Raw genomic sequence first — 16,233 nt, forward strand, 5'->3', positions numbered from 1 at the left:
AAGATCTGAAGAGAATCGACGCTTACTGCAGGGATTGGCATTTGACGCTCGGCATAAACAAGTGTAACGTATTAATGTGTAATTGGTCAGGGATACCCTACATTCATAAAATATTCAGCGAAGTGGAACGACCAAATACTCGTAACACTTATCGCGGGTAAGACTAATTCCAAACTGGGATTCATTGGAAGAATCCTCAAGAAGTATATCTTACGAAACCCTCGTCCAACCTATATCTGAATATTGCTCGTGAATCTGAGACTGGTACCAGGTAGAGCTGATAGAAGAAGTAGAACAGATCCAAGAAAGACCAACGCTTTTAGTTATAGGTTCATTTACTAAGCGCAAAAGCGCCACGGAGATGCTCAATCAACTCTCGTGGCAAACTCTGCAAGATAGGATTTAAACATTGCAATGTCGTTTAGTGTTAAAATTACGGGAGCATACATTTCAATAAGAATCAACCGATATACTACTCCCTCGTCCATATATCTCGAGAAAGGTCCACGAACTTAAAATTAGATTTGAGCTTAAACGGTGACTTATTAACAATCGTACTTCCAGCTATCCATTCGCGGCTGGAACAGGTAAGGGGGAAGGGAGAGTGGTACGCAAACTACCACACCCTAGATGCTCTTGTTTTCACATTTGCATTTCGTTTGATGTCTCTTATGTAGGATGAACATTGTTCAAGTCACTAGATTTCTTACTCGTGCAAGGGAGAGCACTGGCGGAATTGTACGTGCGACATACATGGTACAATCATTTATTCTTGATATACGTATATTCCACCTCGACATGTCAAATATGGACTCATTCACTAACTCACGCCATTCCTCCTGGTACCTGCACTTTTTTTTCTTTACTTGTTCCGAAAGGAGAACGAGTGGGAACTAGAAAATGTAAAATATTAATTCACTTCATTACAAGATAAATATGAAGATTTACTTAACTTTGTGTAACTCATTGGACAAGAATGTTCTGCGCAGTTACAACTGCCTCTGAATATTAAAGTATCAACGGATACAGACAAATTTACATAAGTCTTCACTCGGAATGCACAGACAAAATGTTCATTATTAAAGTTTAGCATAAGACTTAGAGATGTAGCTTCGCCAACACCTCCCATCCGGCGTTGTAGTATACAGCGACACATTATTGTCGTCTGTAACGTCGAAGCGGTGCCAACTTTGTTACGGGACCTCGATATTTGTACTATACCACATAAACGACATTTTATAGATGTGGGAAACTTTATTGGGGAAGAGAAGCAATGGGGCATGATTTCACACAGCTCATAACACATTAAAACACCTTGGACTAACCATCTGACAGGAATCCCACAATAGACTAAAACTGCTGGAACTGTAACTGGCTCATCATGAGGATGCACATTTCAGCTACCCTCCACGCCTATGAAACCTTCACTTGGCCTATTATCTCCGACCCCACTTCTTTTTAATAGTCGTATTTCTTATCATCGGCGGTTACGTAAATGACTGTTGTTGTTGTTGTGGTCTTCAGTCCTGAGACTGGTTTGATGCAGCTCTCCATGCTACTCTATCCTGTGCAAGCTTCTTCATCTCCCAGTACCTACTGCAAGCAACATCCTTCTGAATCTGCTTAGTGTATTCATCTCTTGGTCTCCCTCTACGATTTTTACCCTCCACGCTGCCCTCCAACGCTAAATTTGTGATCCCTTGATGCCTCAAAACATGTCCTACCAACCGATCCCTTCTTCTAGTCAAGTTGTGCCACAAACTTCTCTTCTCCCCAATCCTATTCAATACCTCCTCATTAGTTACGTGATCTACCCACCTTATCTTCAGCATTCTTCTGTAGCACCACATTTCAAAAGCTTCTATTCTCTTCTTGTCCAAACTATTTATCGTCCATGTTTCACTCCCATACATGGCTACACTCTATACAAATACTTTCAGAAACGACTTCCTGACACTTAAATCTACACTCGATGTTAACAAATTTCTCTTCTTCAGAAACTATTTCCTTGCCATAGCCAGTCTACATTTTATATCCTCTCTACTTCGACCATCATCAGTTATTTTACTCCCTAAATAGCAAAACTCCTTTACTACTTTAAGTGTCTCATTTCCTAATCTAATTCCCTCAGCATCACCCTATTTAATTTGACTACATTCCATTATCCTCGTTTTGCTTTTGTTGATGTTCATCTTATATCCTCCTTTCAAGACGTAAATGACTAGAGTTGAAATATTATATGACAGATACACCCAGTACCAGAGAGGATTAGTTTTGTTCGTGTTAGTGTTGTCACTAGCCCAGTCAAGGTATACAAGGGACGTGAATAGCGTCAGATGTTGAGTGCCACTGTAAAGGACACAACAGTCCACATATTCGTATGGGACAGTATTATCATTTCCTGACGTAGTAAGTGGCGTCATTGTGGGTTGGTCGGATCTTACAATACCCAGATTTGTGTGGCATTCAGATGTGATGGTGGCCCTATGTTGGACAGCATGTGAACGTGAGACCAAGCATACTCGTCCTTATGTTTCCGTTCGACCACGTCTCACCATTGCAGGGAAGGATAGATGTACAGTGCACCAAGCTCATCGTATCAACTCACACCTGTTCCTTCCAGCCCCCTCCAACACTCTGTGTTAACGCGCACCATTGGTCAGAGACAAGCACCAGCCGTACTAGAGGAAATTACTGTTCCACGCTTCTGTTGACGCCACTGTACAAACGGCAGTGCTTAGAGTGGTGCCATGACTGGGAAACTTGGATGCTGGTGAATGGCGTCACACTGCCTTCAACCATGAATCGCAGTTCTGCACTACACTGGATAACCATTTCCGGCGAGCACTGATGCGATCTGGAGAGGTGTCTCAATCTTCCAATATTTTGGAGAGTCACAGGCGTGTTACTGTAGCGACATGGAGTGTGGAGGAATCTAGTGTGATTTCAGGTCACGCCTGGTAGTGACAGAGAACTCTGATAGCAGAACGGTACGTCACAGACGTCCTGTATGCTGATGCCATGTGACAGTATCGTGGTGCCATTTTTCAACAGGACAAATCTCGTTCACACATGGCGCATGTCTTTATGAACTGTCTGAGTGATGTTGAGCTCTTGCCATGGTCAGCAAAGTCTTCAGATCTGTCCCTGACAGAACATATGTGGGACCATCTCGGATGACAACTCTGTCACAGTGGCAGCATCCACGATATCCAGGACTATCTAAAACGATTGTGGGCTAGCTTACCTCAGGAGAGGCTGCAACGGCTTTCTGAGTCCTTTTTCTGTGGAATAAGTGCAGGTATACTGGACAAGGGGATGTGGCATCTACTGATAAGTGGACTCATATTGCCAAGATCCTTGTAAATTTGTCTCGATTTTCTAACCAATGAAATAACACTACATACCCTCTCAGTCCCTGAAGTTTCATTTCATTTCCTCTCCCCTCCTGAGTACTTTAATTTTTCTGCTAAGCAATGTATATTTAATCCAGTAATGTTCTCCTTCAGAAGATTCCAGGTTCGAATCCTGGCAGTGCCACCATTATCTGACACTTCACTCCTTTTTACATTCGTCAGACATCAGCAAAAACACCCTGTGAGTGCTATAGCGTCACTAGAATAAATTACTGAGGATAGAAGTGTACCCTTATTCTATGACAGAGCACCTCGGTGTTTAGCTGCAGAAAATTTGTTTAATTTCAGTATTGTTGTCAAAGAAACACACGGGTTTACGTAGACTGTGATATGACAATTTCAGGACGGTTGTCAGGATAGCGTATTACGTCCTGAGTAGCAGAAATAACACTGAACATAACAATATAAAATTTAAATAGAAGGTTCTCTACAAGCTTTTTCTTATTTATAGATAGTGAAGCACTGTCTGAGTTGGTCAATATTACGACGAATCATCTGATTCCGGTTATAAGTTTGGAGCTATTTAGGATGACAATCAAGTCTACAGAAGATAGTTAGTTTTTGTGACAAGATGAGCAAAAGATTACTCAAGATTGCTCATGTTCACAGTGGATACAAGCTGGTGATCCAACAATTTTACGCCTCTGCCAACGGCATCTAACTTTAGCTGCAACGTGCTGTCAGCTGCATGGCTGCTCTCACCATCTGAAAATCCTATAAAAAGATAATCAAAATCTTTACTTATTTTATCAGTTGAAACTGTCCTATGTGTCTATTTAAGCGAGAAAACATGCACTCATGCCTAGTCTGGAAAATATGGCGATATACACGTGCGTAGATGGAGCAGCGTGTATACTTCACTGCCCTCTCAGTTCTCGCAAGAACAATTAACTACGTGGCTGTTTCGTTTTTCCGCTATCGGAGCTCAACGACTCTTCAGCACATTTCTAGCTGAATGTCAGCCAAAGTGAATGCAATGTTCACACAGAAATTCCTCTTTTGGCGTCGTACAGAGTGTGATGCGCCCTTTTCTACACTTGACGCTGGTTCAGGGGAGAGTCTCCGAAGTTTTCGGTATTGTGTCTTTCGTAGCAAACTGTCCCTCAACTGTGTCATTTCGTGCTTCACGTCACGAATTTTTCGGACCAATGGGAATGTTCCTTTAATCTTGTGGAAACTACCCCGCCAGTCCTAAAGGGCCTACCTGTAAACTGCGTCAAAATATCGCCAGTTCTACTCCTTCCGAATTTATTTCAGCCAATTAGACATACTGCGTCCACTCCTGACGCCTAAAAGTTACACGCGTGCTTCACAAGAGCACCATGGGCCTTTCACGTGATCAGCTGTGTCCCTGGCATATTTGTATCCATCTATAAATTCCCCAACACAGTTTTCTAAAGAATTTCTCCGTCGTAGGCAACACTGAGCCGCTACCTGCTCCCCTCAATGTATCGCCCAGTGCGTTCATTATCTCTCTCGCTGTGGGTCACCGACCCCTGTTAGAAGCCTTTGTTGTATGCAGGCCGTGACAGCACAACTCGCGTCTGTCCCCAAACTAAAACGTTTCTTCTAGCAGCTTTTTTCACCTATTGCTCACCGATAAGCAGGATTTGGATTAGGTGTGTTAATACCATCAAATCGAGTGTCATCCCTTTTGGCATTACATACTGTACATTTTGATAGGCAAATTTGCTCATTATCACCGAAGCATGTCAGGTGACATATCCATCTACTTGTCATGGCATATAAAATCTCATGTAAGGTGCGAAATTAACATTCATTCAAGCTGCCACCTTACAGATACATATATTCGAAGGCTATACGTTCCATCGTCTGCAACTATTTGCCTTCCCCAACGTATATATCGTTTACCATTGAACATTGAACATTGAACATCTCTATATATCCTACACTATCCGAAAACTTTACTCTAACAGGCTCATTTCCTCCATCAAATTTCCATTTCTGATATGTTGCCGCATCTATACCGTAACATCGCTCTGAAACTACACGAACACAAACTTCATATCCTCTCTTAACGAAACTTTCACTGTTTCCCCTTCCCAGATAATGAAAACCACATGTTTTAATTCGTACTAACAGTTCTAACTCCTGTCACCCTATCCCACCACTTTCCTATCAAATTTTCCATTTTCCTGTCTTCTTCATTTCATGACCCAGCCTACAACCCAATACCATTTTTTAATACCGTTCATGCCATACACCCCAACCCTTGCCTCCACCTTCACGATTACAACCCACCTGCTTCTTTAACCAATACCATACAACAAGACAAAATGCCTAACCTTTCCTCGCGTAATAACGTTATATCAGTGCAGGCTCTTGAACGTTTGGTAATCTGCAGTGCTTCATTTTGAGACGTTCACCTTCTGCATTACATTATCATTCGTTTTTTTTTAATTATAAGGGGCTGTCAAATGAAAACCTAACACCCATCACAGAGGGACCATGCAGTCGTTACATTCAAAAGCTACCGCCACACTTGTTGAGACATTTATCCCACTGGGAGACCATCAATTCCTATTTCGTAAAACGTGGTCGGCCCCTTAAATTCCACACTCTCACCCACTCTTGCACTTCCCTGTCCAACAAAACAGACATCCAGACATGTCTTTCTTCAGGTCTACAAAGATTTTAAAATCGCATAGTGAACAATCCGGGCTGTAGGGAAGATGTTGGAGTGTTTCCCAGTAAAATTGTAGAGGCGTAGCCTTCGTCCAATTGACAGTTGCGGGGCGGGCGTTATCGTGCAACAGGATGGTTACATCCGATAGCATTCCTGGGCGATTTGACTGTATGAACTTCGAAGTTTCGGCAAAGTACTGTGTACTGAATGCGGTTCCAAGCTCGAGGAACTCGACGAGCATAGTGGTCATCACGACCTTAACGGAACTCGTGTGAATAGTTTTGGATTTGTTTGGCTGGAGAGATATAGGATGTTTCCAATGCTGGCTTTGCCATTTGCCCTCGGGCTGTTGGAATGAAGACGGAATTACCCTATTGTACGGTAGCACCCGCCCCAACACTGCCAGACGAGTGAAGGACACACTTCAGCGATTTGGTTGGGAAACACTGTAATATCCTCCGTACAGCCCAGGTCGTTCACTGTGTGATGTTCACATCTTTGGTAAAGTGAAGAAAGACATGTGTGGACGACGGTTTCAGCAGGGCGAGGAAGTGCAAGAGTGGGTGCGGTTCTGGATATGTCAGCAAAACATAAATTGACCATCGTGTCTCCCACTGGGATAAATGTCGTGACGGGTGCGGTGACTACTTTTGAATGAAATCATTCCCTAGTCCCGTAGTGGTGCGTGTTCGATTTTTATTTCACTGCTCCTCACAAAACCCAACAAGAACTACATTTTACTTTTTAAATATTTTCTCAACATTAAAAAAGTAAATGTTTCACCTTTATAATTAGACTATGTCAGGTTTGAATATCTTAACCCAATATGGAGAAAAGAAACAAAATAACAATAACGTACCTGTCTCCTATCAGATACGTTAATGGGCTAGCAAGAACAATAAGATTATTAGAGACGGCTCCCAACCCCAAGTTAGGGAAACTTGGGGAAGGAAATTAGCAATACCTTCTCAAAGGAATTTTCCTGGCATTCACTTCAAGCAATTTAATGTGATAATGGAAACCAATTTAATGTGATAATACACTACTGGCCACTAAAATTGCTACACCAAGAAGAAATGCAGATGACAAACGGGTATTCATTGGACAAATATATTATACCAGAACTGACATATGATTACATTTTTACGCAGTTTGGGTGCATAGATCCTGAGAAATCAGTACCCAAAACAACCACCTCTGGCCGTAATAACGGCCTTAATACGCCTGGGCATTGAGTCAAACAGAGATTGGATGGCGTGTACAGGTATAGCTGCCCATGCAGCTTCAACACGATACCACAGTTCATCAAGAGTAGTGACTGGCGTATTGTGACGAACCAGTTGCTTGGCCACCATTGACGTTTTCAGTTGGTGAGAGATCGGGAGAATGTGCTGGCCAGGGCAGCAGTCGAACATTTTCTGTATCCAGAAGGGCCGTACAGGACCTGCAACATGCGGTCGTGCATTATCCTGCTGAAATGTAGGGTTTCGCAGGGATCAAATGAAGGGTAGAGCCACGGGTCGTAACACATCTGAAATGTAACGTCCACTGTTCAAAGTGCCGTCAATCCGAACAAGAGGTGATCGAGTCGTGTAACCAATGGCACCCTCATACCATCACGCCGGGAGATACCCCAGTATGGCGATGACGCATACACGTTTCCAATGTGCGTTCACCGCGATGTCGCCAAACACGGGTGCGACCATCAGGATGCTATAAACAGAACCTGGATTCATCCGAAAAAATGACGTTTTGCCATTCGTGTACCCTGGTTCGTCGTTGAGTACACAATCGCAGGCGCTCCTGTCTGTGATGCAGCGTCAAGGGTAACCGCACCCATAGTCTCCGAGCTGATAGTATATGCTGCTGCAAACGTCGTCGAACTGTTCGTGCAGATGGTTGTTGTCTTGAAAACGTCCCCATCTGTTGACTCAGGGGTCGAGACGTGGATGCACGATCCGTTACAGCCATGCGGATAAGATGCCTGTCGTCTCGACTGCTAGTGATACGAGGCCGTTGGGATCCAGCACGGCGTTCCGTATTACCCTCCTGAACCCACCGATTCCATATACGGCTAACAGTCATTGTATTTCAATCAACGCGAGCAGCAATGTCGCGATACGATAAACCGCAATCACGATAGGCTACAATTCGACTTTTATGGAAGTCGGAAACGTGGTGGTACTCATTTCTCCTCCTTACACGAGGCATCACAACAACGTTTCACCAGGCAACGCCGGTCAACTGCTGTTTGTGTATGAGTAATCGGTTGGAAACTTTCCTCATGTCAGCACGTTGTAAGTGTCGCCACCGGCGCCAACCTTGTTTGAATGCTCTGGAAAGCTAATCATTTGCATATCACAGCATCTTCTTCCTGTCGGTTAAATGTCTCGTCTGTAGCAAGTCATCTTCGTGGTGTAGCAATTTTTAGTGGCCTGTAGTGTAAATGGGGAACTGAAACGCCTTCCTTCCGAATAAGGGACCAGTGTCACACCACTGCTCTTCCTCGTTGTTTGGGATACTTCCTAAAGTTAAAAACAGCATACTCAACTGGATACTAGCCCTTTTGAAACCACTGCATCACCTCATTCGTTGTTTATATATGAATGTTAACCCAGATCAGAGCCATCGATCTATGTTCTTAATAATTTTTCCCGAAGTTTTACTACATTAACAGGTTAATTAAGTAGTGGATATGGATTATCAAGAGAAAGGGACGGATTTTCTTGTGTAGTTATGTTTTCTTTATTGAATAAATATATCTTGTTCGATTCTCAGAGGTGCTCTGCTTAGTGCACCTTGAGAACGGGAGCAGCGTATGCTGGGGCAGCGTAGGCGACGGGTGCAGCAGCGATGGCGGGGGCGGCGTAGGCCACGGGGGCGGCGGCTACGGCGGGGGCGGCGTAGGCCACGGGGGCGGCGGCGACGGCGGGGGCTGCCAGGACGCGGGCCGTCTGCGAGATCCTGTACGTGTTGGCGATGGAGGAGGCGGCGGGCGCCACGGCCACGGGGGCGTGGGCCACGGCGACGGCGGGGGCGGCGTAGCCTCCCAAGTAGCCGGCGTGGGCGGCGGCCACGGCGCACAGAAGGATCACCTGCAAAAGACCCAGTTTTAATCTATGATAAAGAATAACACTTATCCATGATACAAGCAACCTGACACGGCAGTTAACGCGTTCTGGATATGATCTCAAATCTCCTCCTGGTCAAACAAATAATAATTTGTTACGGAATTCCTAAATCCCAATGTGGGTAACAGGATGATTCCTTTGGAAAGGTACTGATACATTTGATGCTAGAATCTCTTCCAATTCGAACTAATCCTCTGTCTCTTATGAACTCATCATTGACTGAATGTTAAACATTAAATTTTCTTTCCATCCAATGTAAGTTAGTTCCTTCACTTTTTGCAGTACTTCATCTTGTGCCTTTAAATTTTATATGTTACCGTGTCCCTAAATGCCAAACTCCAGTTATCTGAAGACTACGAATACATTTCTAACGAGGATCCCACATGTTTCAAGAGAATATGTGAAAAGAGAACCTTGCCTCTCTGAGTTATGATCGATTTTCCTTCGGTCATACCGCCACTTGGCGACTGAATGGACTTCTCAGAGAAAAGCAAAGTAGTTGTGATGTGGCTTATAACCTATTTGGCATTTTCACAATTTTTTGACTAAAACTGTAAATTAGCCACTATATGCGGTACATTAAAGTATGGTTTCTCTAGTTTCGTTAGCGGCTGTAGTGTTCACCAATTGGTTCAAATGGCTCCAAGCACTATGGGACTCAACCATCTGAGGTCATCAGTCCCCCAGAACGTAGAACTACTTAAACTTAACCAACCTAAGGACATCACACACATCCATGATCGCGGCAGGACTCGAACCTGCGACCGTAGCAGTCGCGCGGTTCCGGACTGAAGCGTCTAGAATCGCTCGGCACAGCGGCCTGCTAGTGTTCACCGCAGCAGCAGTAAAATAATGACTATTCCGAGAAGTAATAGCAACATGAAGCGTTGTGCTATTCCAAAAGAATTTCGAATTTGACTTTCTTGAATCTTTACTGAGACTGCCAACCAAAAGATGAAGGTCTTGCACCGTCAATGTCGATATTCTTTCACGGATGTGCTGCTAAAGATATGGACACAATGGACGTGAGAGTCGAAATAGTAAAGGTATTTTTTCAAAAATTAAAGAATATGTCCATAATAATGTAGCGCAATGCTAACGTAATGGTTCAAATGGCTCTGAGCACTATGGGACTTAACAGCTGTGGTCATCAGTCCCCTAGAACTTAGAACTACTTAAACCTAACTAACCTAAGGACATCACACACATCCATGCCCGAGGCAGGATTCGAACCTGCGACCGTAGCAGTCGCGCGGTCCCGCACTGCGCGCCTAGAACCGCGAGACCACCGCGGCCGGCGCTAACGTAATTACAATGTTTTTGCTGTGGTACACATTTAATTAGAGTACCACATTTGATACTGCATTATGTTGTAAAACATACGAAACACTAATCTACCTTTCTCGTCGTATTCACATTCTTTACGTATAATTGAATGACTTATATAGTTTCGTTATCGCTAGGTACTTAGCAGTTAGCCCGCATGTAGTTACAGATAGCGAGAAGGCCTTATAAATTGTAAACTATACCTTTCTTCACTTTTACGCAATGGCTTTCTAAATTCTCAATAAGATTACGGAACCAAGAATCTAGAACACTCCAGCACCCGAAACGTATATACTTCGGTATGCATTCCTGACCGCAGTAATGGAAAACCTAAAAGCATTTTTTTTTAAACTTAGGATTCATTATTATTTGTAATGATATAGCAGGCAGAACACATTTCAAACGTTTATTGAACTCCACAAGACAGTAACAAAGAAACATCACAGAATTGAAACGTCTCTGTTCAACTGTGTAATTTTATTTTCTAGGTTTCTCAGCAAAAAGATAAAATCAAAAGTATTGTATTCATTGAAATTAATTACAGCATGCGTGAAACTTTGACTAAACTCACACAATTCACTTTGTACTAAAACAGTGTGCTGCTGATGTTAAGGAATGAAACAAGAGAGTTACTATCTAAAACACGACTATCTTTGGTTATTGGAAATTTCAAGACTATCGAGAATGATTTGCAAAATTTATGTATAACTTTTTGTAGTCTCAATGCTGAACAAAACATTATTTCGTCTTGACTCCAGTAACAGTTCTACAAAAATTTCCAGCTAGGCACTCGTGTCTTCAGGAGTTCTAATTAAATAGTGAATTCATAACGTGAAGCAAGAGGGATTCATCCTCAATAAAATGACTGTTTTGTACCTTATTCAGTCACGTAAGAGTGTTCCGATTCATATATCTCCTAGGATAGGTTGTAAAATCTCTTTGTAGTAGCAAACCTTCCATTAACCAAGCTGCATTGCCGAGGTCACTAACGCATGGTCGTGCACAGGTGTTCCACTCAGGAGTAGCGTGCTCATATTGTGCTGGTGGAAGGAAATTTAACGGCTAGCATTTCACTGGCTAGGTAAAGGGAAAGTAATAACATTAAATTATACGAGTGGGTTAAAAAGGACTTTACAACTTTGTAATGATATACAAATTTATTGAGATAACTTACGAATTCGGTAGATTTGTCATTTTGTAGCAAACAATCTCAAGTTTCGCACAAAAGTGTCAAGTGCCATTTTGGTTCCATGTGACTACCATTTGCGATGCGGCAGACATCCCACCGGTAATCAATTTCTTCCCAAACTTGTTGCAGCAAATCAGGCGTAACTTGCGCAACGGCAGGGTAGATTCGATTTTTCAGAACGGCTAAATTGTTTGTAGGAGAAGAACATACACACGAAATTTACGCCGAACAGTTATTGCATAGTTCGTTTCATGAAACCAAAACACACATCGAACACGCTCCGCATCAGTGAAAGTAGCCAGTTTAGCTCTGCGCTACGCTGGCATTCGTGGTGGCCCAGTAGGGTACTGGTGCACTACGTGAATGAAACTTGAGATTGTTTGCTAAAAAATGAAAGACCTACCGATTGTGTAAATTATCTCAGTACATTTCTGTATCATTCCAAAGTTGTGAAGTACTTTTTGACTCACCCTGAATATCACTAAACTTAAGTCAATGTCCTAGATCACACTTCAGAAACCGTCTCGCAGTATTTCACGGAGTGAGATGTGTAACATTGTAGATGATGATTTGACCGTTGGATAGTGGCGTTAATTTCGACTATTAGTGTGTGCCACCTGAGAAGCAAAGCTATTCGCCGACCCCTGATTTCGAACACAAATCTTGCAGCTCCATTTCCACATCTTCAGGCATATCTTATAAGCTGCCTTATAGTGTGTGGCGAAAGGTATTTCACGTACCATTCTCATTTTTCCCCGCCATCCTTATTGCAGTTGATCATAGTACACGAGATGATCGATTGTTGACAAGCCTCCGTCTGAGCTAAAATTTTTCTCATTTTTCATTTACGATCTTTTCAAGAGACAGGTCAAAGCAGTTTGTTGGTTGACTCCTCTAGGTATGTACCCTGTCAGAATTTTAACAGTAAACTGCACCGTGAGAAAGAACGCAACTGTGGTAGGTCAACCACCGGATATGATATTCATATCCCTGATGCTTTTGTCTTCAATAAACGAACGTTCAATGAAACTCGCCGTTCTTCTTTGGACCTATTTAGTCGATCAGTTCTATCTCGTAAGCGTTCGAGACTGACGAGGAATACCGAATTATCATTCTTAAGAGGATTTCGTAAGCTACTTCCTTCGTCGATGGACTGCACACACTTCTAGGACATTCTTCCAATGAATCTCAGTCTGAAATCTATTTTCCTAGTATTAGTTTTAGTTGATGATTCCACTTTAAACTGCTCCGTGTACATACTCTCCATATTTCCAGATATTTAATGCATGTGACTGCTTTAGACTATAGTGCAATCACGCAGCAATGGATCTTTCCGGTTATCTATGCGCATTAGGCTACATTTATTAAGCTGTGTGTCAACTGCCAATAACTGTAAGTGTCGACTCTCTGCTGTCAATTCCTGCATTCCGATACACCTTCCTCGAGTTTTGACTTTTGTAAACGTTACCAGTACGATGCGTCCTGCAGCTCCCAGGAATTTAGAAAAAAGACATTATAACACCTACGCCAAATAAGCCAGCGCGACACATAGTGTAATCCAATAACAACAAATTCTCGCCGGCCGGATTGTCCGAGCGGTTCTAGGCGCTTCAGACTGGAACCACGCGACCGCTAAGATCGCAGGCTCGAATCCTGCCGCGGCCATGGATGTGTTTGGTGTCCTTAGGTTAGTTAGGTTTAAGTAGGTCTAAGTTCTAGGGGACTGATGAGGATATGAGATACGTTCAAGTGTGGTGATATAGATACAACTGTCCACACCAGTCATATGGTAAATACAGATACATGTCTTGTGAAGATGGGCAAAGCTAGTAAATAAACAGCATGTTTGCTGTAATATTGTTTTTTTTTTAAGTAACTATTTCTCCCTAGGGGAGACTACTACAGAAACTACTTTTACGTCAGAACATTTTTCTCCAGTAAGGTGGTTATGATGCTGCACTCTGTTTTCTACGAATTTTACAACGCAATAACAAAGCTGGTCTGATGTTCCGTACACTGGCATAGACGACAGTGCGGAATTGCATCGAATACCTTATGGAAAGAGAATATGACATCAACATAGGCGTCGGTGTCTACAGTTTTCTGGGTCTCGTGGACGAGGCTCCCTTCTGTTCGTGAAAACCACTTTGTCCCCTCCCTCCAGGAATTTTTCTCTGCCTGCGAAACGTCAACATGCAGCCTGCGTGAGCTGTTTTCCTCAGTGTAATTCTTCGGACCGCGTACTCACCAGCTTGTACATGATGAGGATGTGTGTGTGTCGTCGGCTGCGGGCAACTGATGCCTCCCCCTGGCACGGCGTGCCTTATATACTGCTCGCTGGCTGTGGGTCATGTTTCAGTAGCGACGATCCAGTTAGAGACCGGAGGCGGCCCCACCTCGCGCTGTTGTGCTCTTGACCCATTCGCGATATACTCGCTCTCGTTAGGGTCATTAGTCTGACTGCAGAACTCTTGGTTGCCGTTAAGTCGTCGATATTCTGACCGTAGACTTCCGCCGCAAGAGAGTTATTGCTTCTTACTGCAGTTCTTACATTAATATCGTGTTACGTATGTCGTTTACACGATTTGTATCTGTATAATGTGGAGATAGTCGATTGACAAACTACGTAATTTCTTTATTTTTATCACCTCATCCCGTCAGCTTATATACTACTAACCGGCTCAGTAGACTAAAGTTAATAAGAACGAACGTATTAGCAATTGACAATGCTCAGATGACACATAAAAACATTAAATTTTAAAAGAAAACTGAACTTTTTTATTCTGTACCCCATATTCCATTACTTTCTGTTAAAAGTACATCTTTGGCGAAGAAATAACACAAATAATTGATAGATGATGGTGTAACCTCCCCAAAAAATTTAAATAAATAATATGAATATGATTCTAATTCAGTGTAACCTCAAAACAGAAAATTCATTGACATTTAACCTCCCTACAAAATTCATTTACATTTAATCTCCCCACAAAATTCGTTCCCATTTAATGTAATCTCAAAACAGAAAAATTCCTAAATCTCTCAACAGTAAAAAATTATAATTATGTCGTTCACATTCAGTGTAACGTCCCAACAAAAAAAAAAAAATTCAGTAGCCTGGTAATAATACAATGTAACTAACCTCTCAATTAAATTGTCACTCACTTATGACTTTTCAATAACTGACTGTGAATTTAACCTGGTAAATTTTGGACTTCAGCAGTGCTGCGTCATGGCCCTGAAAGATCATCCTGAATAAAAAAAAGAAAATTCTTATCTCAATGAAGTCGCCGGATAACGCATATATATATCTGCTCTTAAAATAATGTTTTGTGGCACAGCACTGTGCAATGCTGGCCGATAGATTTGTCATTTATGAAAGGAAGCAACTGATTTTTCTTTTGCAACAATCGGGATGATCATGGATGGTCGAAATTAGTAAATTCTTTAAAAATTGAAATGAATGGTTGTTAAATGTTACTTTTTGTGAGAAAGATTATTATTACGAGATTTTAAAAACATTTACATGGGACTTGAGATGACATCACTACATATGTGTGAGGCTGCTTTTTATCTTATACAATAATACTCAGGCTCCGGCATCGCTGCAACGCGACCGGCCACCCAACATGATACACCAGACCAGACCAGAGCAGACTGCAGACTAGCAACAACTTACTGCTACAGCTACACAGTTCCTACTGCAGTCAACACTGCTCTCTGGTCAGAGATTCTCTTATACCTTGCATATCGTAGGCAGCGCATGACCAATACATCGAAATTACATCTGCTCGGACCTCTTACATAACCCTCCACTGGGTGGGGGGGGGGGGGGTTGGGGGGGGGGCAAAAATTTGGCAGCGATGGTGAGTCAATTGGACTTGCCATGAGCAACAAATTTTTCTATAATCTACTTAATTAACTAAGTCTACAGTCACAGAGTATATACATACATATAAGTGCAGAACATGAAATGAAATAGAGTGCACATGCACTGAGCACAGAACATATCAAGAAATGACAAAATGTATACGCAATGAGTACAAAACATATTAACAAATGACATAAAGTGCACACGCACTGTATATATTTTTTACCATTTTACAAGAACTAGGATAGGAAAGGGAAGGATTGCATCATGGTTGTAGCATAGTAGGTTGCACGTAGCTGCACTGAAAGTCCATATCCCTCTACAGAAGCACAACACCAAGTGCGACAATCTGAAGTTCTCTTCCCTGAAGTATTAATCATTGTAGCCAAGACACTGAAATGTTGTATTAATATTCAATGTTATCATTTTGGTAGTACATTAGGTACACCAAACAGTGGGACCATAATAACATCTCCATCGTTCAAGGTGGTGGACAGCATGATGTGCCAACACCACATTCTTGTAGAATCCATACTCTTTCTCCAACGTAGAATTAGTGCAAAATCCAAATATAGTGCTCCATGATCATGATGATGGACAGGACAAACGGATATTGCAGTAATTTCTGGTAATTAGGTCAGAAGGTGAAGGACATT

The 16,233-nt window shown here is 42.4% G+C and overlaps 1 protein-coding gene across 1 annotated transcript; it reads right to left on the bottom strand.

Moving 5' to 3' along the window:
- Positions 1 to 8,797: 8,797 nt before the first annotated feature.
- LOC124790125 (cuticle protein 38-like) lies at positions 8,798 to 13,993 on the bottom strand. Its single transcript, XM_047257698.1, has 2 exons — positions 13,958 to 13,993; positions 8,798 to 9,158 (listed from the first exon to the last, which is right to left on the bottom strand). Exons 1-2 carry the CDS (start codon positions 13,967 to 13,969, stop codon positions 8,853 to 8,855), a joined length of 318 nt encoding a protein of 105 aa, XP_047113654.1. The 5' UTR covers positions 13,970 to 13,993; the 3' UTR covers positions 8,798 to 8,852.
- Between the last annotated feature and the right edge of the window lie 2,240 nt (positions 13,994 to 16,233).

Source organism: Schistocerca piceifrons, chromosome 3, assembly GCF_021461385.2.
Source record: "Schistocerca piceifrons isolate TAMUIC-IGC-003096 chromosome 3, iqSchPice1.1, whole genome shotgun sequence".
NCBI lineage: Eukaryota > Metazoa > Arthropoda > Insecta > Orthoptera > Acrididae > Schistocerca > Schistocerca piceifrons.